At 39.9% G+C, this 23,611-nt stretch overlaps 1 protein-coding gene across 10 annotated transcripts in view; it reads left to right on the forward strand.

Moving 5' to 3' along the window:
- The window catches only part of RBMS1 (RNA binding motif single stranded interacting protein 1), a 219,220-nt gene that overhangs the window by 108,764 nt on the left and 86,845 nt on the right, over positions 1–23,611 (forward strand). For 4 of the 10 annotated variants that reach the window (XM_055572428.1, XM_055572434.1, XM_055572429.1 and 1 more), the window contains exons 1-2: positions 13,323–13,430; positions 14,583–14,758. In XM_055572428.1, the coding sequence (XP_055428403.1) occupies positions 13,338–13,430; positions 14,583–14,758 (269 nt within the window). In that variant the 5' untranslated portion in view covers positions 13,323–13,337. Of the gene's footprint in view, positions 1–13,322; positions 13,431–14,582; positions 14,759–23,611 lie in introns of those variants that run through there. The other 6 variants (XM_055572430.1, XM_055572438.1, XM_055572439.1 and 3 more) reach the window with 2 other exon arrangements.

Below are 23,611 nucleotides of genomic sequence, written 5' to 3' on the forward strand. Positions count from 1 at the left end.
CAATGACCAGTGTCCTTATAAGAAGAGGAGAGGACCCAGAGAGACACAGAGAGGTGGCTGTGTAAAGTTGAAGTCAGGTTGGAATTATGCTACCTTGAGAAAAGGAATGGTTGCTGCTGCTATGTCACTTCAGTCGTGTCCGACTCTGTGCGACCCCATAGACGGCAGCCCACCAGACTCCCCCGTCCCTGGGATTCTCCAGGCAAGAACACTGGAGTGGGTTGCCATTTCCTTCTCCAATGCGTGAAAGTGTAGGAGCCTCCCAAAACTAGAAGAGACAGGGACGGAGTCTGCCTTAGAGCCTCCAGAGGGAGCACTGCCCTGCTAACCCTTGATTTCTGACTTCTGGCCTCCTGAACTGTGAGAGAATAAATATCTTGTTATAAGCCATTTGTTGTTGTTGTTTAGTTGCTCTGTTGTGTCCGACTCGTTTGTGACCCCATGGACTGTAGCCCACCAGGCTCCTCTGTCCATGGCATTTTCCAGGCAAGAGTACTGGAGTGGGTGGCCATTCCCTTTCTCCAAGGGCTCTTCCCTACCCAGACGTCGAACCCACATCTCCTGTGTCTCCTCCTGTGTCTCCTGGGCAGACAGATTCTTTCACCACTGAGCCACCAGGGAAGCCATGTAAGCTACTAGGTTTGTGGTAATTTGTTATAGAAGCTCTGGGAAACTAATACAGCCATTTCCCACTGTCTCTTCATTTATATTTCACCTTTAGCTTTGGTATGGCTTAATGTACATATGTAATGCTTTAGTTAATATACAAATGTAAGTTTTAAATCTCCTGACAGAAACTAATGACACTTAAATTGTTTTAAGATGGTGATACTTATTATTCAGTTACTTTTTTAAAGAATTTTGAGGTTCATTTCAAGGAGTAGCTTTTTCTTTGTCTAATTTTTTGAAAGCCACGCTGCAGTTGAAGGGATGGCGGGCACGGTTTGGAATTCATCTGAGAGAATTTTATCAAACTACTCAGATGATTCCATTAAGAAGTTAGTCCTCTAAGTAACTCTCTGTCTTACACTTCTCTAATGTTAAAAATCAATTAAAAGGATTGGAGTGAAGGTGTCATTTTTCAATTGAGAGTCTAATAAAGCAAATCCTGGCAAGAATGAATAACAACTGCCTGACCAGATGTGGCCATTACCAAAGGCAGGAGGATCCCAGAGTGATTACATCTTCTTGAAGGTTTATAGTAATTCTGATTAATCTGTTTTGAAAAGACAGATACCCACATATCTCCTGTATCCAAAGGAAATAAGATTAAGATTATTAGGACTCATCTTTTTCGCCAAATTATAATTCTTACTATCAATCATAATTTGTCTAGCATCCCTGGTGTTTTTGAAGTCGAAACTAGGAATTTTAAAAGTCCACCTGTCAGAGTTGGGAAATTGTCCCAGAGATGCTTCAAGTCTGGATTTCAGTGAAAATAGAGATCTTGTTTCAGCTACAAAAAGGCTATGATTGATGCATTCTGTCCCAGATGTCAAACTCCTTTCTCAGACAGTTAAGCTCTACCCGACATCTAGCCCTGGCCAGCTCCTCTCGCCTCTTTACATCCCAGAGATGTTCAGCGTGTCCCATTTAAAGTCCTGCTACAGTTCCATGGTTTCTAACATGTGTCCGCCTTTGTTTCTTCCCTTTTCACCCACAAAAAGCGCTTGGTCCAGGCTCTGTGCTGTGTGCGTTGGGATAATCAGGCAGGATGTGGTTACATGTCCTCAAGGGGCTTACAGGCCAAGGGAGGAGATTTATTCTTTAATTCAAAGGTAGAAATATCTTTAAATACTTTTTAATATTTAAAAATAAAAAGTGTTAAACGTTTGTTAAAATTAAGATAACTGTGTATTGAGAAGACCTAAAGGAAAGCATGTGGCCTGAGTGTTTTGTAGTGATATTCTTTCAGAGTCATGCTGTACTGTTGGGATGGCGGTAAGAGAGGACATATCACTAAGTTTCACCATTCCTGTAACCACTTTCTTGAGCCAGAAACCTTCAGTTAATCTTTTATTGATGGATGTTAGGAAGATTTTTAATAATCATGACATAGGCAAACTATTCCAGCAGAGGTCTTTTTCTTAAGGCTCCCAACTCAGTGAAACTCAAGCATACACCCTCCCTTACCCGCATTTTCTCTCTGCTTAGCTCCTAAGGAGGTTGTCAGGCAGACCATATTTCATATCCAGACTGCTACCTCCTCCATGATGCTGGGGAAAATCTCTTAACTTCTGTTTTCTCAGCTGTAACATGGTGAAAATCATACCTCCTTAATTGTGATTTAATGAAAAAATACATACAAAGCATCTAGCTTGGTACCAAAAAAACACAATAAACGCTCAACAATGTTAGGAATCAGTACAGTGAATAACACTCAGTTTTCTAGAAAAAAATGTTTGCAATAAGTTGTCATGGTTTAAAATGGTGTTTTCCCTTTAGTTTCTGCTTGTTTTACTGTTTTAAAAGATTGTCTAGATAAATTTGACAGTAAAACGATAAAATATTATAGCCCCAACTAAAACAGGTAAACAAATGGCTAAGCCTCCTCCCCTCAATTAAGAGAAAAATATTGTTCTTGGCATTCTGTCTTTTTTGAGAAAGATGAATGCTAACGAGCCTTTGCACATCAGCTATTATTGCAAGACATGCTTGAATTTTGTAAGAAGAATGAAGATGAAGTTAGAGTCTCCAATGCAGGCAGAGTTTCCATGTGTATTTCTGGGGACAGCAGAGTGAGATAACCTGTCTAAGATTTTAATGAATAAGTTCTGGCTTCAGTATTTATAATTTATATATTACCTTTTGAAAAATGTATCCAGGTAGGATTAAATGATTTTTTAGATCTGTATCTCCTCCTAATTTGCTTGGTAATGGAAGTTCTCCTAAAACTAGGGTGATATTTTAACTTGAACAATTCTTACATAACTGGGAGCAGCTACTGGGTTGCAGAGATGAGCAGAGCAGCAGCTGACTGGCACCTTCTGTGCCATGAGGTTAGGACAGCCCCCTCTGCTTTCCCTGGCGGGAGTGTAGAGAAGGCAGCTTGCCCACTCATTCCTTTTTTTTTTTTTTCCTCATACTAGAAGTTATAATGCCTGGTTCTGACCTTTAAAAAAAAGAAAAAAAATCTACCATTCTTTTTAGTTCATTCCTTTTTTCTATGCCCTGATTTTTAAATTGGGCAGAGAGTACCGTTTGGGGAGTAAATCTAGAATGTAAAGGAAGTATCCAAAGACTTGAATTTAAGGATTTGTGATGTTGTCTATAGGGAGAAATAGAAGTTTTAAAGCTGTTGGTGTTCCTCTCCTGCATTTTTTTTTTTTTTTTTTTTTCTGTTTCAACAAAATGATTTGGTAATGCACAGGTTCCCTGAGGTTCCTCTGCTGCTGTGTTGTGTTTACACAGTTCCGAGAGCCTAGGAGATCCTAGGTGGCTGCAGGTCGCACCCGAACCATTCCTGTCTGCTCTGTCAGGGCAGGGGTTCACCTTCCCTTTCCTACGCTGGCAGTGCTCATTGGCTGCTTTGAATTAGATGGGGTGGATGCAGAGAGCTGGTCCCTCCTTCCTGGTCATTGAGTGTGGAGTTTCCTGAAGCCAATTTCCATTTAGGTGCTGCTACTGCTAAGTCACTTCAGTCGTGTCCGACTCTGTGCGACCCCATAGATGGCAGCCCACCAGGCTCCCCCGTGCATGGGATTTTCCAGGCAAGAGTACTGGAGTGGGGTGCCATTGCCTTCTCCGCCATTTAGGTACAATTGTCTTCATAATTTTTTTTATAATACTTCTTTGTTGATGAGTGGGAAGAAATGGTGTCATTTTCTTGTGCATTTAGAAGGGCAGAGATTTATATAGCCCACTTTGGGTACTTGTCACTAAAAAGTTGGATTAATCCGGGGTTATGATTGAGAATGAAAGATTGCATGTTTGATTTTATGCTGCAAAGGTAAAGAGTATGTGCTAGTATAGTGAAACTAAACAAGAAGAAAGGGGGATGGGAAGACGCAATGGAATGAATAAGACCTGTGCTGCTGGGGGAGATGTGACCCCCACACCCGGCCCCTCAAACTCACAGAGGTTCCAGGTCTCCTTTCTACCAAGAGTTAGAACTTGATTCCTACCGTCCAAGGTTTCTTGGAAAAGAACCTCCTTCTGAAGTTTTCAGTTTTCAATCAGTTTCAGATGAATGAATGCTTTGTGATTAACTTGAGCAACAGAAAATAAAAAGGTCTACAGGAAGATTAATAGGTTAACTTTTTTTCTTCTTGAGCAACAACTCCCTACTTTAAACAAAGAGTATTATGAAATAATTTTTCTTTTGAAAAAGGAGTCATGTCTGGTTTGCATAAATACTGAAACCATTTCCCACATTCCACTTACTACAGAATTAAGATGTGGATTAGTTTATCCACTTCAGAAATGATGAAGAGAGGTGTGAACCTTGCCAGAATTTGGGTCGGTTTCCTACCAAGGCCCCCAAGTACCCCAGGGCTGATACCATCAGTCCTGAAGTGATGAGACAGCAGTGGAGCATGGGTTGGCTCCACAAGACAGAGGAGAGTCTCCAGGCTGCTGGAAGCATGGTGGTTTAGTGGCTAAGTCGTCCAGCTCTTTGTGACCCTGTGGACTGTAGCCTGCCAAGCTTCTCTGTCCATGGATTTTTCCAGGCAAGAATATTGGAGTAGGTTGCCTCTTCCTTCTCCAGGAGATCTCTTCCACCCAGCCATCGAACCTGGGTCTCCTGCATTGCAGGCGGATTCTTTAACCACCTGAGCCACCGGGGAAGCCCAATAGATATTCAAGTATACAAGAGAAATACAATGTGAAAGAAAATTGTCCCTGCAAAAAAGTAGAGAAATGCCTACCAGGTCAAAAGAGATACAGTTCTTTTAAGTATACTGGTGAGCTGCTGGGAGCAGGTTTATCCTAACTTTTTGGGCTTCTAAAGGAAAACCTACTCATCTTAGAGAATTATATGAGTATAACCATTGTGAAGCTTTGGGATAAAACCAAACACTGGAACACATGAAAGGAGAGTCTCACAAATCTCTGTTTTCTTTGTAAGAAAACTGAAGGTTGAAGTTGTTTGCTTTAAGTGAGTGAGTTTGTGACATACTCAGGGGGACTAGACAGTGGGCAGACAATTCTAGTGATTTTTCAGAAGGTTTTAATCTAAGCTTATTAAATTGCCAGTTGACCCTGAATGTACTTCTCTGACAGCAAGGCAGCAAACTGCTATAAGTCATCTGTTTCATTTGTTTATCTCCTTGTAGATGGTACAGATACTGATTGTGTTAGTCACAAATTTTTAATATAGACATGAAAATAAAAATGGTAGCATTCACAGAATTTTTTTAGGGATTTTTGAATGATAAGTTTAATAGATAATGTGAGATTTTTTTGGGGTGGGGGGATGATAAGTAGGAAACTGGATGTCTAGCATACACATGGACAGCTAGGTAAGCCATTTAAATGTATCAGAGGCAGTACAAAATATACACTTTTTCTATGATGCCTTAATAGGGCTAGCATATCAATTTTCCTTTACAAGACTCATTGAGAAAACTTGGCATGTACTGTCATAATTGCTGCAGTACTTATGGCAAATAAGGCTGGTGCCTTTTGACAGCAGTGGTGGGAAGAGAGACTTAGTTCTGCCTTGAATTAGCTGTATGTCATTGGACGTACATATTCTTTGACATCTCTGGACCTCAGAGGGGTTTCCTGAAAAGTAACATTGAATTAGATCAATGTTTATCCACACATCTTCCTGGATAAAAATAAGAATACTGCCCTGTCTCCACTCCTGACCCATCTTTTAAGTTTCCGTTATACTTCCGGTTGAGAATTACTGGACTGCATGATCTCTGATGCCTCTCTCAGCTCTGGAAAGCAGAAGAACAGAGCTTTTCATCTTATTTTGTGGATAGGTAAGCCTTGCTCCTTCTTAAAGCTGGCAAGGGGCCTTTCCAAAATGCATTCTTTCTCGCCAGGAGTACACATTGCCTTGAGTCCTGCCTTGTGCATGGCCAACACCCAGAAAGAAGCTTGCTAGAACTGCAGAATCTTGGCTCTACCCAAATGGCTGAGTCAAAATCTGCATTTTAACAATGCAGATGGTTCCTGTGCACAAAAGAGTTTGAGAAATGCTGCAAAGCACTGTTTTGTAACCCACAAGTGGCAATATTAGTGGGGTCTGAAATCAATTTAGTAGGTTGCCGCCAGCATTTCTTATTCAAGGAAATAGACAAGAAAAGATAGTATAATGGCACATTGTCTGTGGTAAAGGACAATAACTATTTCACAAAATTTTTGCTTCAGTTTTAAATGTCTGTGTCTGTATGTGTATACAGGGTTTCAATCTCAGGCCAAAAGTTAATTAATTTTTAGGTGGATCTAAGGCAAAAGAGGGGTAGGGGGAAGCCACTGTGCTTTGTGTCTCAAGACAGTGTATCTCAGAGACAGTCATCTGTTTCCTCCCTCTGTTTGCTCACAGACAGGTCAAGATACGTACACAGAGATGCAGAATAAAGAGCTGTCCTTAACACTAATTACCTGTATTGCGTCAGATGTAAACTGCTGAATTGTGCCATGAAAAAGAAATAAATGTGACTGTTAATTTTTTTGAGTTGTATTAACTCAATTTTTTTTCCTGTTGATGTTTTACTTTGTATACAAATCACAACACTGTCAGATAAGATTTCTTTTTTTTTTTTTTTTTTTAATGATTATTATGGGAAGATTTCAGATACTTGTTCGGTTTCCTGAAAGTAGAGAGAATGCTTTTTTCTCCAGGGACTAATTTGTGAAACCCATAATGCTCCCAGCTTATTCACAGGTCCCTTTGCATATTGAAAAAAAAGAATACCTTGAATAAATTCATTTGGGGTTTTTTTTTTGGGGGGGTAAACTGGCTCATAATCACTTTTTAAACTTTATGTTTAGTTAATCACTTTACAGTACTTTCAGTAAGTATTGTATAGTGTGAAGAAAGTATATTTTTAAATAGGTAGTTTCCACCCTGAGAACTTTGCAATCTCAGCAATAATTCTTTACTTACAAGAAATGCTAGAAGATACAAACTGTACTGTACATAGACTTTTAAAAACAGAGGGAAGGAAGTTGTCCATGCCGGCATGCTCACTTCATTGGGGTGAAGCAGGAAATTCAGGCTTTGCAGAGATGTTCTGAGCTGTCATGATAAAGGTAACCCTGCACTTCCCTTAGGAAGTTTCCTTTTTTTCCGTTTATTTTGAGTAAAAAGAAAGAGTCTGTTCTTGTCCCTTCACAGGGCTCTGTGTTGAGGAACATAATGGGTGTGGATTTGAAAATTCTTCATTTGAGACTCAGAATGAGAATAAAAATACTCCATGCACCTGCTTTCAGAATCCAGAAGAGTAATCCGTTTTGTACCTGCAGTTTGGCAGGATTTTTTGTGTACTGTGTGGAACATAGCTGGTTGTTAGGAACGTTCTTTTAGGGTGATTTTGGAGCTATCACATGGTCCTTGTTTTATGTGAGATTAAATAGAATGTGATATGCAGCTTTTTGCTGATTACCCATTGAAACAAAGAGATATGAGGCTGTTAACCAACATAAAGTCTCAGTAGGTCAACATTATTAAGGCAACCTCAGCTATAATATTTTTACCGTAAGACCACCCTGGCTCCAAGAACTCTGAATATTATATTTAAAAAACTTTAAAAATTTGTTTCTTTAAACTTTAGTTTTAATTTCAGTATAGCTTCCATGTTTATAGTCTTTCCTCATAAACATCTGTGACTAATAGGACTCTGTGCTTGGCCTGAGTGATGTAGGGAGTTGGGACCACAGTGTGACTCCTGTCTGCCTTTTAGCTGTGCCTGTAGCTTCTCAGGTCTGCTGATTCAACCTCTTACTCCATTTCTCAGCTAGTGGTGCAGGTCAGTAAGAGTACCAGGCACCTGGCTGAGTTTGGTCATGATATACCTTAGCTGGAGACAGCAAGAAGCATTAGCCAGCCTTAGAATCTGGAAGTGCAGGGGAGCTTAGAAATCACCCAGTCCAATCGGCTCATTTCCCAGGCGAGGAACTGTGAGGTCCAGAGATGACATTCCCGTTACTGGCCAAGACAAGATTGGAATCCAGATATTTTCCCATTCAGTCATTTTTCGTGCCTGTATACCTTTTTGTAGAGAGGAGGGGGAAGACTTTCCTTTGTTTTATGTTTTCCACAAGCTATGCACTTCATTTACCATTTGAATTTTCTTTTCTCCCTTTGAGCCTGAACAATCATGTGTGGCACTATATCCATATTCTGTATTGATTTCTAGGTAATCTTGCTGCCTTTCTAGTGTCATCCCGCTGTCCCTTCTCCTCCGCAGACATCACCCTGTTCTGGCATACCCTTGAGCCAACCAAGGTTGGTCTTTTCCCTGGCTTTCGTGAAGAATGCTGCATCCTTTCTGTATCTTTGTTGGCACTTCTCTCCCCACACACCCATCCCTTTTAGCGCTGCGCTTCCTCTGTTTTTAATGACTTGCCATTAATATTCAGCTCACTTAGCCATCTACCCCCTTGGTGAAGCCTTCTTCAACCTTTCTGCCCCAGGCCCTTTCACCCCTGATTTTGCCTTAGTTGAACTGTAACTATTTTTAGAAACCATACCATGCCACACCATTAAACGTGATGCAGTTAAGGGCAGATAAGGCCAGGAGCCCACTGCTAAAAGCTTTTCCTTCCTAATGAATGTGCTTTCTGGTAAGGAAGTTTTGAGCCCATTGCCATAGGCCCCTCACAGTTTTCTGGTGAATAACTTATATTTAATACCTTCAGTTTGATATCTTAATGTTGATTTTTGTGCTTTTTAAAGACTTTTTTTTTTTAAGGCAGTTTTAGGTTTACAATGAAACTGAGAGGGAGGTTCAGAGATTTCCCACCTGCCCTGGCTGTCACACATGCATTCACTTCCTCCATTGTCCACAGCAGTCATCAGAATGGTACATTTTAAAATTTCAGTGCACATCTTAAATTTATTTTTTTTACCCAAAGCTTAAGAGAACGATGCTTAGGTAAAGATATTTAGAACTTAAGAGATTTATGGGTAGAGATTGCAACTTTACACTTAAGGATCCGATTTGATAGGTATCTTAGAGAATATTAATTATGAAGTCTTAGAAATTTTTACTTTTAGCTCACATAGTAACGTGAACCTCTTTGCTTCAACAGACATAATCCAGCAAAAAATACTGAATAATCTATTGTTCAGTTTCATAGTTGGAGGCTACAAAGTTTATTTCCGAATGAGGGACAGTGACAGTATGAGAGCCAGTTCATTAGCTAATTAGCTTTGTGATCTTAAGCTTTGATATCCTGGCATCCAGTGGGATTAACTGATATCTGCCCATTTGTCCTCCTTCCCACGTGATGGATGGTAGTAAGACTTTGCATGTGTGAAGGGGCACCATTGTTCTTGGTTACTGCTGGTGCCGTCCTTTCGCCTCTGGGCCCACCCGGAAGAACATCTGCTTCCTGACCAGCTTCTCATCTCTCACTAACTCACCTCCCACTTCTCAGCTGTGTACTTTCCCAGCTGCCTGTGCCAGAAACTTTCTTTCTCAGCCATTATTCCTAGCCCTTTTGGAGCCACTCAGATGTCTAAAAGAAAACAAACCAACAAAAATGCCCTGACGGTGGTGAAAATGGGCCCATTCACGTGCTCCCCATACCCCACCCCATCCCGTTCCATAGTTCCCTTAAATTATTATATTCCCTTTACATATTGAAAGTTGAGAGAGAAGAACCAGTGTATGGAACTAGTTTGGTAGACAGTGCCTTTGTATAGTACTCCGCTCATGCCAGGCTTGATATTACACTGTTTCCTGGAGAAATGATAATGTCTATGACTCTAGACTCCAGTCTGCTCTCAGGAATGACTGTGGTGATTATTGGATAAAGAAATAGTTGACGTGGTAGACCTCCCTGCTGTTTGATAGTGGGTGTCTATCTGTCCCTCTGTGTGTGTGTGTGTGTGTGTGTGTGTGTGTGTGTGTGTGTAGGGGTGGCAGGGTGGAGACAGGGATTATGGATTATAATCTTAAACTATAAGGATGACAGCCTTAAAGAAGACTTGAGGGTAATTAAAAGCCAGGTACTAGATTTCCTTTCCCTTCAAAATATATTCTTAGGGAAGTTACTAAATGGGGAGGTGGGGGTGGGGGAAGAACCACTTCAACTGTAAAATTGGTCAGAGCACTATTCTTTAGCCTATTAGAAATAGGAAGGAAATAAGACAATAGAATTTATAGTGACCAGTCTTTAATTGTCTTTGCTGAATAGAAATCTGCAACAATGTACATGATTACTAATATATTTTTAGTTCACACACAGCTAATCCCTTAAAAAAAAAACTTTTAGACGCATTTATACAGAAGAGGCTTCTTAGTGTGCATTGGAATAGGGGTGATGTGATGGGAGTGAAATAGATTTACCGTACGTATAGTTGCTGTGTGCCAGGCGTCTTTTAGTTTAGGAGGTGAGTGGGCCTTCCTGCTTTGATGGAGGCAACAGAGCTGTCCACACAGGAAGTCCTCCCTGATTGTGGTCCACACAGGAAGTCCTCCCTGAGTGCTGACAAGCACTCTTCCTGCTGATGCCACATCCACTCCTACAGGGAATGCAGAGAAGCTCTGCTAACAGCAACCCAATTATTCCCCATCAGCTCTGCATGAGAATTTAGCCCAGTTATTAATAAAGTTATTGTGAAAACTGAATTAGCTTGTTTTTCCCCTTGGATGACAATTTGCTAGGTATATTGTTTGCCTGAACTAAAGCAGTGAGATTAGGCCAGAGAAGACTGGAATAGACTTCTTAGCTCTTGTAGGATGAGCCATCACTTAGTGGTGGTCATTCAACCATCCAGTTCCTTAAGTAAATAGGTTGAATTTGTGAAAATTGTCTACACGCTTCATCCAGTGGGTGAAAGGTTGGTGGCGGGGAAGGGGGGTGTCTTTTCAAATTTGGGGGCAGCTTAGGGATCTTGAGAGGCAAAATGTAAAAGGACAGCCAGTAATGAAAACAAAGTTTGGTAAAGTATCATCTACTTACAAGCTTTTTTTCTCTCCCTAAGTTTGCTGTTCATGCTGTTGAGGCATGTGACTGTAAAATGTAATTGCTTTGAGTTGATCAGCAGGGTCCTAACTAAGGTAAAGACTTGTCAGGGTTTGTATTTCAGTCTGGGAGAGAGGGTTTCATTCTTTTGTTGAGTGGAGCCTTCCTAAAATGATGACTCTGATGTTCATCTGTAACATGCTGTAATTTTCCAAAGTTGTTTGCAGAATTCTTTTAGTGAAAAGATCTATAAGGTAGAATTTTTAAAACTGACCTTTTAAAAGATTTCCTTAAAACACACACACACACACACACAAGCTGAGTTCTGTGATTATTAAATTAACTTAAAGGCACCTTTGACATTTTTTTAAAAGTGCAGCCACGGATGGTAGTAAGTATCATATTTCAGAGAAACTGGCATTTAGTCATTTAACTTGCAGGAAGGATGAGCACAGAAAAATGAAGTAATACAAATAGCACATTTAGGATATGGACAGTGTTTCGGATGCCATTTAGGGCACAGATTAAGGGCTTTGACTTTTTTGTCCAGCAGTCCTGAGTTCAGATTCCAGTCCTGCCACCTACTAAAAGTGTGACCATGACACATTACTTAACCTCTCCTGGGACTCAGTTTTCTGATCTTCAAAATGCGAAAACAAGAATGCATCTGTCTCGTTTGGGTTAAGTGAGAGAATACATACACAGCACGTGGCACAGTGTCTGGTACATACGAAACATGCAATATATGATAGTAATTATTACCCTGCTCTTACAGTTATTGTTAACCAATTCCGAATATTCTGGAATAAACTCCTTTATTGTGTTTGAATTTTCTTCTTTGAACATGTGTCCAGTCTTTATTAGGATTTAACTTTAATTTTGATGAGTTTTAAAAACTCAGTCTTTGGTCTAAAGCTTTAGAAAATTGACAACCTGGACTAATTTAATGCTTCTTCTCTTTAGTCATCAGCCATTTGTGACAGTTGCTATTAGGATACATTTAAATTTAAACTTGGTCACCAGGATTCACCAGAGACCAGTCATCCTCCTTGAGATGCGTTCAGGAACCCCCTTCTCCCACCTGGGATAGGAATACTAGGAGATTTCTTTCCCCCAGAGAGTAAGTTGAAGAGTAAGTGGGGAGGGACAGAGGTTATTTGCTCCCCACCTACTTCCCAGAGTAGGAAAATATTACTGTCATAAATAGGGAGGCCTGTCAAAGATATATTAGATCAGCTATGTACATCACAGTTCTACTTCTGCCAAATACGTGAATAAAAGCCTACTCCTTCATGTCCAAAAAATCTCCTGATAAATCATGCCCCCAGGTGTTTCTTTTAACGATAGAAAGTCCATGCCTGGCACTCCACTTTCCACCCCAGAGAATAGCAGAGATAAGAGCCAACGCCAACTTGGAATGCAGTCTTTCAAACACCTAACGGTTCACTGGCTTTTGCATGGCATCCCCCTGAGAGGTGGGCATTGACCCGAAATCCACAGCTTCTGTCAGACCCCTGCAAGGCTTACCCAGGTGAGCACATTGCCTTCCCCGACTGCCGCACTGAACACACCAAGTCTTACTGGGAAAAACAGTGTGTTTGTGGCAAGGACCAGGTTCTTGGATGTTAATCAGAAGTGATTTAAGAAAAATTTCAGTCTTGCCTAATCATCTATGGCTGTCAGTTCTTTGTGTCATTCGAAAGCTAGGGACAGGGAGGCAGATGTTTGGGTTACGTCCCAGCCCCTCTGCTCTTCACTGAAAGAAAGAAGGGGCACCTGGCTGATTGCAGGTATCAGCCAGCAGTTACATTGAATGACCTTGGAGAAGGAACACAGACCTCTTTGTGGCCCGGATGGGGGTCTGCAGTGCCATCAGTGACAGTGCAAGAGACAAGGCTTAGTTTATACCTGGAAAGCAGGTTTTACCTCTTAGAGAAACACAAGGGATGACAGGAAAGGGTTTGAGTTCACCTGCTTATTAAGGGCATAAATCAAATAGATTTGATAGGATATGATCTCAGGCAGGTTTCATTGGGGTTAAGCATCGCTGATGTTCCTGGTTCAAGTTCAGCGTTCATTAATACACTGACTATTGTTAACCCTTATGGCAATGGCAACACTCCTTTTTGAAAAACAATCCTTTGAGATAAAGTGGTATCTGGGTTGTGATTTTAGCAAGGACCCTAGGGAGTGAGAAGAAAAATCTGCATAGTATATGTTTCATGTCTAGATCCACGAGGAGCCCCATGCCCCAGGATATTGTGGAGTTAGGATGGCCAAGGCAGAAACGTGGTGCAAAGCTGGACATTCTATCCTGGGGTGTTGAGATGGCCAACAAGGTGAGAGGGGTTGTATATATTGCCAGAGGTCTGCTTTTTGAACTCTATAAAGTGGAATTGAATTGTGTCTTAGATAGGCTTTATTTTCTTGTTCGTGGTAGTAAAAGTCCTAAGGTTTGACATTTTTGATCCATGTCTAGTGACTAATTTTACATCTTCAAACTGTTGTTCAGTAGCAGTGATGTCCTTTATTAGGACCGTGTTGGTTAGTCTTATTTATTATTTAGAAATTGTGAAGTGAAAAAATTCTGTCCTGGTGCGAAATTGCAGAACATTTGCTGAGAGAACACTTTAGGGTGTGCTCACTTGCATCTCAGGCTGAACCATTTCACTTCCTCAGAGGTCATGTGTGTGGCACCGGGATGGAGAACTGTGGTTTCTTTCAATTGGTTAACAATTATCTGGTGTGAGTACATTTTCAGACAGTCTTCCTAGGTGGCTAAAACCACACTGAGCCCTGGCTTGCAGGCTTTACAGAAGTTACGTTGGTTGCTGCCAGGCCTGGGAATGTTTCCAGCTTCTGCACCATTCTCACAGGGGTTAAATTTCACAAGGTTAGCCAGAGCGAAAGGCAGCTGACCTGTGAATCTTATCCAGATGTCTCAAAGAAGCCGTGGGCCTGTCTTAGAATGAGGTGAAGTCTTCGTTCTTTGAGCATCTTGACTGAACTCTTCAACTTTCTGACACTTGAAGAGTAATCTTTTTTTCTTTTTTAGTCGCTAAGAATCATCTCAATAAAATTGTCAGCAACTTTCAATCAAGTGTTTTTCAGCGTTTGAAAACCTTTTCAAAAGTCCGGTGATTTCTGAATGACTGTATATTAAAATATTATTGCATAACTTTATGCAAGTTCACTTTGAGTCTTGAATGTATTCCTTAAAATATGTGAAGAAAATCTTACAAAATTTTAGTCTTATTTCAAGGGCATGTAGAGAATAGTTTACTGAGTTGTCCTGTTATTAGTTTCATATGAAGGAGAGAATACTTTTGCAGAATGAACAGATCTTTTTTAAGATGTAAATTAAAATGTATGTAGTAAAGTAGCTGAAGATAATCTGTATATTTATCTTGGTTTGCAGATCATGCAACCTCTGAATGGTGCTGAATACAGGTTCCATGGAGCATTCTAACGCTGTGGTCTTTGTTTTCCAGCAGTCTCTGGTCCCAGCCCATCCTATGGCCCCTCCCAGCCCCAGCACCACCAGCAGTAATAACAACAGCAGTAGCAGTAGCAACTCAGGATGGGATCAGCTGAGCAAAACGAACCTCTATATCCGGGGACTGCCTCCCAACACCACAGACCAGGACCTGGTGAAGCTGTGTCAGCCGTAAGTAGAGGTTCTTGTTTTTAGCTCCTAAATACCTCCTTGATCATATTACAGAGTGATATAAATTGTGTTTTAAGAGAGGTTTAGTACAAATCTGTGAATCCTCATTATGGTCACAGTTGACAGGGTTTCTAAGTTTTGAGTCCTTGGACACTGTCTCAGTCAGCATTAGCATCAACAGGGTGCCTATGTAAGAAAATAAATTGGAACGTTTTCTCAGTAGAATTTTCCTTTGTTGGCACATGAGAAGGAGAATATGAATTATTTAAAAAACACGGCTGGTTCCTTTTGAGGAGTGCTTTTGTTTTTGTGGAAGCGCGTCTGGGGGCCAATAGGTCTCATCCTTAAGAGAAACTTCAGTTGTTACTGTTTGTCAGAAAGGTAGTTCCCATCTAACCTAACTCTAAATGTGTATAAACTTAATTCCAGTGGGGCAGCGGTGATCTGTCTTCACTCACACCTGTAGTTTTGTGGTTTGAGTTGCTCACCCTCGGCTCTGGACATTCTTTTTTTTTTTTTTTTTTTTTTTTTTTGGACATTCTTATTCCTCAAGTTCCTATTCCTCTTCTTGCTCTTCCTTCTCCTCTTCTTGCCACACCCTTGTTGTGTCCTGGGAAGAGGTGTGCACATGTGTATCACTTTGTTCCAAAGGAAATGTGCATTCTATGCTAATGTTGTTGAGGAATGGAATAGAAATACACTACTTGGCTGCAGTTGCATTAACTTAGTAAGAAAGCACTAATTTAAACCAAGGAGCCAGAAGCACTGTACATTGCAGGGATCACTGTGTAAAGACTAAAAACTGCTAATCACTTTAAGCTAGAAAATCCTGCACATGCAGCAGCATCTTTCATTTACCCAAAGACAATCATGGTCCTTCACAAATGGAATTTTATGTAACTGTGGAAAAGGATATCCACTAAAGAATGTTTCCTGTTCCCTTAAAAGTATTTCCATTTCTAAACATCTGATTAATAGCATCTGATTTCCGTTACCCTGGGTAAAATATAAATTTATTACTTCTTGCTTTAAGAAAAAAAAAAAAAATCTTAAAACTTACTTGGGCAGCGTTTCCAAACCGGAATCAAAAGTAACATCTGGCTTTCCATCAGGAGTGGTGGTGGTTTTGCTCTGTGGTGTTTCTAGAGAGGAATGTGGGACGGTGAGAGATGACCTGTCAGGATCCAGAGAGCCTTTTGACGGCCGTCGCCCTCAGCACCCTCCCTGGGCCTTTCCCATGTTACTGTTCTCATCAGCCCCTTTGGACTTGGACTGCAGCCTTTGCTTCCAGGGCAGTGAAATAATGTCCTGTGCTCAGGATGACTTTGAAAGCAAGTCCAGCTCTTGGGGTTTGTCCTGCTGACCAGAGTCAGAAGGAACTCTGCCAGGCGCGCCCTGCCCTTTTGCAGCTGTTCAAGACCACAAATAGGCCTTTTGCTATCTTGTCTGCTGCTGGCCTTTACCAGCATCTTCCTATGATTTTGCAGCATAATTACAGGTAGATAGAGCACCATAAGGAGAAGGTGATGGCACCCCACTCCATTACTTTTGCCTGGAAAATCCCATGGATGGAGGAACCTGGTGGGCTGCAGTCCATGGGATCGCAAAGAGTCGGACACGACTGAGCGACTTCACTTTCACTTTTCACTTTCATGCACTGGAGAAGGAAATGGCAACCCACTCCAGTGTTCTTGCCTGGAGAATCCCAGGGACGGGGGAGCCTGGTGGGCTGCCGTCTATGTGGTCGCACAGAGTCGAACACGACTGAAGCGACTTAGCAGCAGCAGAGCCTCATAAAATCTAAGGAGCTAAAAATACAACTTCATAGGGAACAGTAGAATGAAGATAAGCCTCACATGTTTGAGGTCTAAGAGAAGGGGGAAAGATTCCAGAAGACAAATTTTTCCTTCAGCTAGTTTGGAAGCACATAAGGTGAGTTTTAACACAAAGAAGATAGAATTGAACAACCATAATAGAGTAATACCATGTTTTATGTACAGTAAATCAGTATTCAAAAAATTAAACTGGAAGTTTTTTTGTTTTTTGTTTTTTTTTAACTGAGTTAAATCATGTCCCAGATGCAACAGAAGAGCATTTGATCATCTGTCCTAGATAATTCATCCTCTTTGACGAATGTGGATTTTCTCAGCATGTGTACACATCAGTCTCTTTGCTGTTATCGATAGCAGCAATAACAGTTTGCCACTTACTTTCTCCTATCATTTGCAAAACCCCAAGTTTGATAGTTAGCTCCAGTGATAGTGTTCTTTATGTATTATACAGAGGCAAGACACACAGTAATAGAGAAGTCTTATGTCAATATCTGTTGAGAGCTTCATTCCATTTAACACAGAGCATCTAATAAGTACCAGACTTATCTTGTTGACAATTTTGTGTCTCAGAATGTGGAGAGAGAGCAAAAAAGGGCATTCCTGTTCTGGATTTGATTGTTTCCAATAAAGAATAGCTAGTTGGCGACATGGAAGTGACAAGAACTCTTATGGGAAAGTGACTCATCCTAGAGCTTAAAAACCCAGTGGATGTAATTAGAGAGTTTTTAGAAAAGTTTCAGGAGCTTCTCAGAAAAGATAGATAGCTATCTTTTAGCTACCTATCTCATAGCTCATTATGAGATACAAGATATGAGCTATAAGATATCTCATAGCTCTTTTAGCTACATTATCTCATAGCTACATATCTACATTACGAGATACAAGATATGAGCTATAAGATATCTCATAGCTCTTTTAGCTACCTATCTCATAGCTACATTATCTCATAACTCTAAAAAAGAAAAAATAAATTAGAAATAAAAATTTAGCACTGTAATTTACAAATTGACCTGATGAGCTGAATTATAGTAGGGGCAACAATAGAAACAAATAATTTGAATCTCTAGAGGACTTGTATGTTTTAGAGGATTATCTAACAGATAAATGAAAAAGATGCCTAAGAACATTTGTAATAGGGACTCAATAATGTTCAAACAATGCATGAAATCTAAAGGCAAGAATGACATGAGGGTTGTGAAAACTGGAGAGAGAAGCCAAAAGTATTTTTAAAATGCTGTGTTTGGAGTAGAATATACAGATGCTATAATGTTAGAAAAAATGACGGTGAAAAGGCAGATGTCAACACAAAGATGACGGTGGAAAAGCAGCCTCTTTCCAAGTTACAGAGGGACTCAGGACAACGTAAAGAGAAGGTCTGCATGGCTAAGAGGAAGGGGGCTCATGCTGGAGGGCCACCAGTTTAGGTTCCTTGAAGGAGACTGGCCTCAAGGACCAGGCAGGGATGTGACAGTGGCGATGGTGGTCAGGTGACTCGGAGAAAGAGTAGGTCCATTTTCTAAGAGCATTTGATGAAGGCAGCTCAGCAGCCCTAGCTGACAGCATATCATCTTCATGACTTTCTTACCTACAGTATAAAATCATGGTAGTCAAAGTGGCAAATTTTTGGTACCCCAGAGTACCTACTACAGTGCTAACTAAGCAAGTACCTCATTCTGTCAGTAGCCTGTATAATGGGTCAAATGATGCTTATATCATATGAGGTGGTGATTAGAACTAAATCGAGTAATATAAGCAAAGGAACTGGTCCACATTCTAGGACCATTGAAACTCATTTGTAATTGAACAAATATTTGTCTCCCCATGAATGAGCCTTTGCTCCTCACAATCCCAACTGCTGGAATACATTTTAATTGCATATAGTTCTACATCTTAAAGTAAGAAGAAAATACCAGATTCTGATCCTGAAAGCTGAGAAAGCCAGGGCATTTGAGAAAATGCCCATAGGCTGCATTGACAAAAACCACCAGCCTTCTCTCCCTGGAGCTTTTTGGGGGAGCCGGGGGAGGGGAAAGTAAACACTAAACACTAGTTTCATTCTCCGCCACTCATCACTGATTTATTCCTTGTCATAATGATGTGAAGTCCTTTATTGTGTCCAAACTATTTTTTTCTGGATATTTAGAAACAATATTTGGTACAAGGTTTGGTACATAGTTCTTCCTGGTTTGCAGTGGGGGCAGATATGTGGGTCTCTGTTGGCTGAGGCTAGACATTACTGTGGTATCGACATCACATGGAAGGGTCTGCATAACTCAGTGTATCAACAGCTTCATGGTGGTAGTGGTTTAGTTGCTGAGTCGTGTCTGACTCTTGTGACCCCACAGGCTGTAGCCCACCAGGCTTCTTTGTCTATGGGATTTCCCAGGCTACTGGAGCGGGTTGCCATTTCCTTCTCCAGGGAGTTTTCCTGACCCAGGGATCGAACCAAGGTCTCCTGCACTGCAGGCAGATTCTTTACCAACTGAGCCAAAGGAAAAACACTGTACTGGTATTAAAACAAAATGAGATGTTTCTACTCTTCCTACCTTCTATAACCTTGTTCTCATTCCCAAACCAGTCCTTGGTCAACCAGTTGTGTTTTTTCCCCCCTTTCATTCAACAGATATCTAATTCATTTCACAGTGAAATAAAGCATAATTTTTATATAAATGTGAAATTAAATTTAGCTTATAACATTATAGCCTAGTACTAATTGAAAGGAAATATTATTGAAGTATGATTCCCTGGTTGTAATACCCAGTATATTTTCATTTCCTAGCCCTTTGTTTTCTCTTCTCTGCGAATTTTCCTTATTCTTTTGAATACAATGCAACTCTTAAAAAGGCAAAGTGGAAAAAGCAGGACAGATCAACAGAGGCAGACATAAACAGCCAGCCCTAATTTGAGACAGAATAAAGTAAATGTTATAATCAGTGCAGTGTTCTGGGAGGAGTCAGAAGACGGTTTCATTAACCCCAATGCCAGGGAATTGGGATTGCTTCCAGGGAGGAGATGATGCTAAACCAGAGAGAAGGAAGATTTCATGCAGGATGGAAATAGTAGTGTCCTGCAGGCCTCTGAGAGGACCCAGGAGATGTGAGCATGCTTGGATGTTTAAGAAAGCACAAAGAGCACTTCCTGGTGCATAACTGTCATGTAGCAGTTGTTTGTTAGCCAGGGCTTCTGGTGTCCGGAGTGGGGAGAGTGGGTGTAGAGCAAAGAGAAGCAGGTTGGTAGCATATTGTTAGCACTGAATAATAAGCTAAAACTTTTACAGTTTATTCTTTAGTTACAGAGGAGAAGCTGGCTCTTGGAGTGAAAGAGAAACACAATTCTGTGTTTCCTTTTTCTCTCTTTCTCAAAATGGTAATTATGCCAGAAGTCAACAGGTTGGTTTGGAGAAGGGGGCTCTCATAAGTCAAGTTAACACGACCCTCATCTGGGGCTGTAATGAAAGATGGAGGGGAGGGGCACCCTAGAGATAGAAACCCAGGGACTGAAGCAGGATTTAAAATGACTGTAAGGTTTTAGCTCTGAATAAAATGAAAATGTGAGTTGCACTTAACTGAGAGAGAAGACATGAAGGGCATAAACACTCATTGATTCTCTCTCACACCCTAAACTCCAGCCTCTCCCTGTGTTCCCAGATGTGGCCACACTTTATTCATTCATGCAACCTATAAACAGCTCCCACTAAACTACTCTCCTGAAACCACTAATTTTTTTTGTTGTTGAACACCGATGTTAAAAGAATATTTTAAGTTCTGACTGAAAAAGTCAGGGCAACTATTAGGTAAATGGAGAACTTGAAATAATAAGGAACAATTCTTTATACATTTCCATCTATTTCTGTAACTAAAATTTCTTAAACAGTCTATCAGCTAAACGTTCTTTTTTCTCTATCCAAGAATAAAATGATCATCCCTTTTATTTCAAAATCATTAGGCTATTTTTAGGGTAAGTTTGGAAGTAAAGGTTTTCTAGTAAGGTAAGTTTAGTTTTTTATCCTTAAATGATCCACTTTTAACCGTAATATGAAGTTAAACTCTGAAAGTAACAATAGGTCTACCAGACCCACTATTAGGAAATCCCAGGTATATATGAAGTCCTTTGAAATTTACTCTGTGAAATGGGAAGACCTTAAATTGAAACAAAACAAACATCCTCTGATGAAGTAGGAAAAATCACCCAAAAGTGATCTGATTCTCACTCACTCTCAAATCGATGAGAAAATTTAAAGCCAGGTGATCCAAGGCCATGCAGGCATCCCCAAATGACTTAGTCCAAGAAGCCTGAACATACCCTGAGCTATTAGTACAGTTACTTTAGAGAAGAAACACACACACCCCACGTGGATTTATGCTGGAGTATTCAGATAACTGTACAGACATCAAAGATATGGACCAAAAGATTGTATTGCCTACCTTCAGTATCATTCTCAAGTCAGGCTTGTGAATCTTACAAACCCAGAGCTTTGGAAGCAGGGTTAAGTGAGAAGCTGCTCTCTCTCTTTGAAGCATGATTTACCCTTCAAGTGATGTTTCTAGGAAGTTGAAGTAGTGTCAGCTACTTCGTGGCAGTGGTGGTGGTATTGGTGGTGGTGACAGTGTATTTAATTCACAGGCCTCAACAGTGAAAGACCCATAGGTCATTTTTTTTCTTTGGCATTGACTGCATCTTGGATAATTGAAATTTATTTCAATATTGAAGTTGTATTGTATTCCAAAGCCATTTGAATTTTTAGGTTTTTTTTAAATTGTATTTTACAAAGATACTGAACCTATGTCTAGCAGTTTTTTATATCTTTTCCTTTGAAAGACAGCCAGAAAAAGAAAAGTTGACAGGAACATAGAGTAATTTAAAAAAAAAAAAAAAAGTAGTTCTTCTCTCATTAAGTGTGTGCCTTAAAAAAAAAGTGTTATTGACTGGCATACTTAAAAAAAATTCTCCCCAAAAGTCAAGTTAAGATAATGTTTGCCACAGTTAATCATAGGAAATACAGGCCATTTTTTCTGTCTGTTGCTATTGTGTAGCTCCTTGCCCATACACAGGTTTTATTTATATAATAAATAATAGGGTTTCTTTTAAGTTCCAATTGTTTTTGCTCTTTACGCAGGTGATTTTTATCCTCTCAATGATTCTTTCTTCATCGATCTAGAAGATTCTCAAAACATAATACTAACAGCAATACTTTCTGGGACTTGGTTTCTTTTATTATTCCTAGCATAAGAGGATGACACATAATAACTCAGTGAGGACTTAAACCAAGAAAATTGAGTATTTTCTGAAAAATGTGATCTAAGATGTGTTTTTCAGACTTTATGTCACCCTTTTAAAAAGGCATGCCAATCTATTGCATCAAAATATTGAGTCACTAATTGTAATTTAACTCTTTCTTCATGGATCATATTCTAGTAAGGGTATGTATAGTCAAAAAGAAAAACACGGTGCTTTAGACACTGAGCAAGATATATATCATCTTGTGATCTTTTCTTCTAAAAATGGAAGTCACAGCCAATTTCAGAGTTTAGGAGGAACAGTGTGTATTTAACTAAATCTCCTATTCATCTCTTGGATAAGCATATAGAATTTTTTTCTTGTTCATGTTAATTGCTTCATTTTCCTTCTTGGTATGAAAGAATTCTGGCACTTTAAGAAATAATTTATGTACAATAGATCTTTGATACGCTAAGATATAATCTGAAGACTTTTGGAAATCCCAGAATTTCACAGACATAATTTCAGCATCAAAAAAAAAAAATCCCCCACAAATACCTGCTTTCCATTAAAGAACCATCTCTTTCCTACAGCTCTCTGCTTTTTCTTCCCTTTTATCATTAGAAATGTCAGTTGGCTTTTTTAAAGGGAATGGGCAGTTTTCAAAAGTGAACACAATATTGAATCCCTTCTTGAGAGTTGCTGCTCCACAATTAGAGCAAAACCCTCTTGAAATATGGACCCTGGGTCATGGGCTACGCTCCTTCACTGGCAACATGACTCGCTTCCGTCTGTCTAGGAGTGCCCAGGATTCAAATACATAGCACAGCAAAACTGAAAGTGACTGCAGGTCAGCGGCATTCAGGGTCATCACAAGCAGTTGAAACCTCAAGCGTTAGGTATTGCCCATACCTGATGTATACATGCATTTGATACTTTGGCAGAAAAATCTCAATTATGTCTGTTTTCTAATTTATCCTCTGTGTGATATCTGCTGGTTGGCATGGATATGTAGAGATCTAGCCAACCCTCCTTATTGTCAGATGGCCTTTTTCTAAGGATTTCTTTTTATTGTTCCTGGGCATAATTAAGAGCCTTCTCCCTTGTATTACCCAGATACTGCACATGCCAATGGCAAATCAGTTTCAATGTTAGCCTTAGCAGAGGTTAATTGGCAAGCCAGCCCTGACGATGAAGGCTTTGCCACATGAATTTTTACCGGAGCATCCTCTCCTTCTCTGTAAGAGCAGATGGAGCTTACTGTATGTTTGCGCATTCCCTGTTCCTCTGTATGAACCTTGCATTTCTGTGGCATCTTCTCTGGCAGCAGCTCGGCAGTGTTTAATTATTATATAAAGGTGAAGGTAGTGTCATCAAGAATAAAAGCATTAAGTCTTTATTTGGCCGTTATGCTTAGTTTGACTTAGAATTTCCTTATTGGGTTACCATGAATATAAGAAATTTATAACCTCTCCCTCATCTTTCCTCATTGGCATTTTATAATAAATATATGCGAACAATTCTGTATAATATGTGAACACCTCAATAATAGCAACAGCTAACCTTTTCAGATACGTCCTTTGTGCCAGTAAGTATGCCAGGTGTTTCATTTTTTAATCCTAAGAACAACATTATGAGCGGTACTGTTGTCCCTGTTTTATCAACTAACTTTTAACAAATTAATTTTAATGGATTAAAATTAATTCTTAATTTATAAAGCTTTAATATTTAAATTATTTTAAATTTAAATGTGTATCGTATTTTTTCAGATTCTTTTCCATTATAGGTTATTACAAGATACTGA

Source organism: Bubalus kerabau, chromosome 3 (assembly GCF_029407905.1).
Source record: "Bubalus kerabau isolate K-KA32 ecotype Philippines breed swamp buffalo chromosome 3, PCC_UOA_SB_1v2, whole genome shotgun sequence".
NCBI lineage: Eukaryota > Metazoa > Chordata > Mammalia > Artiodactyla > Bovidae > Bubalus > Bubalus kerabau.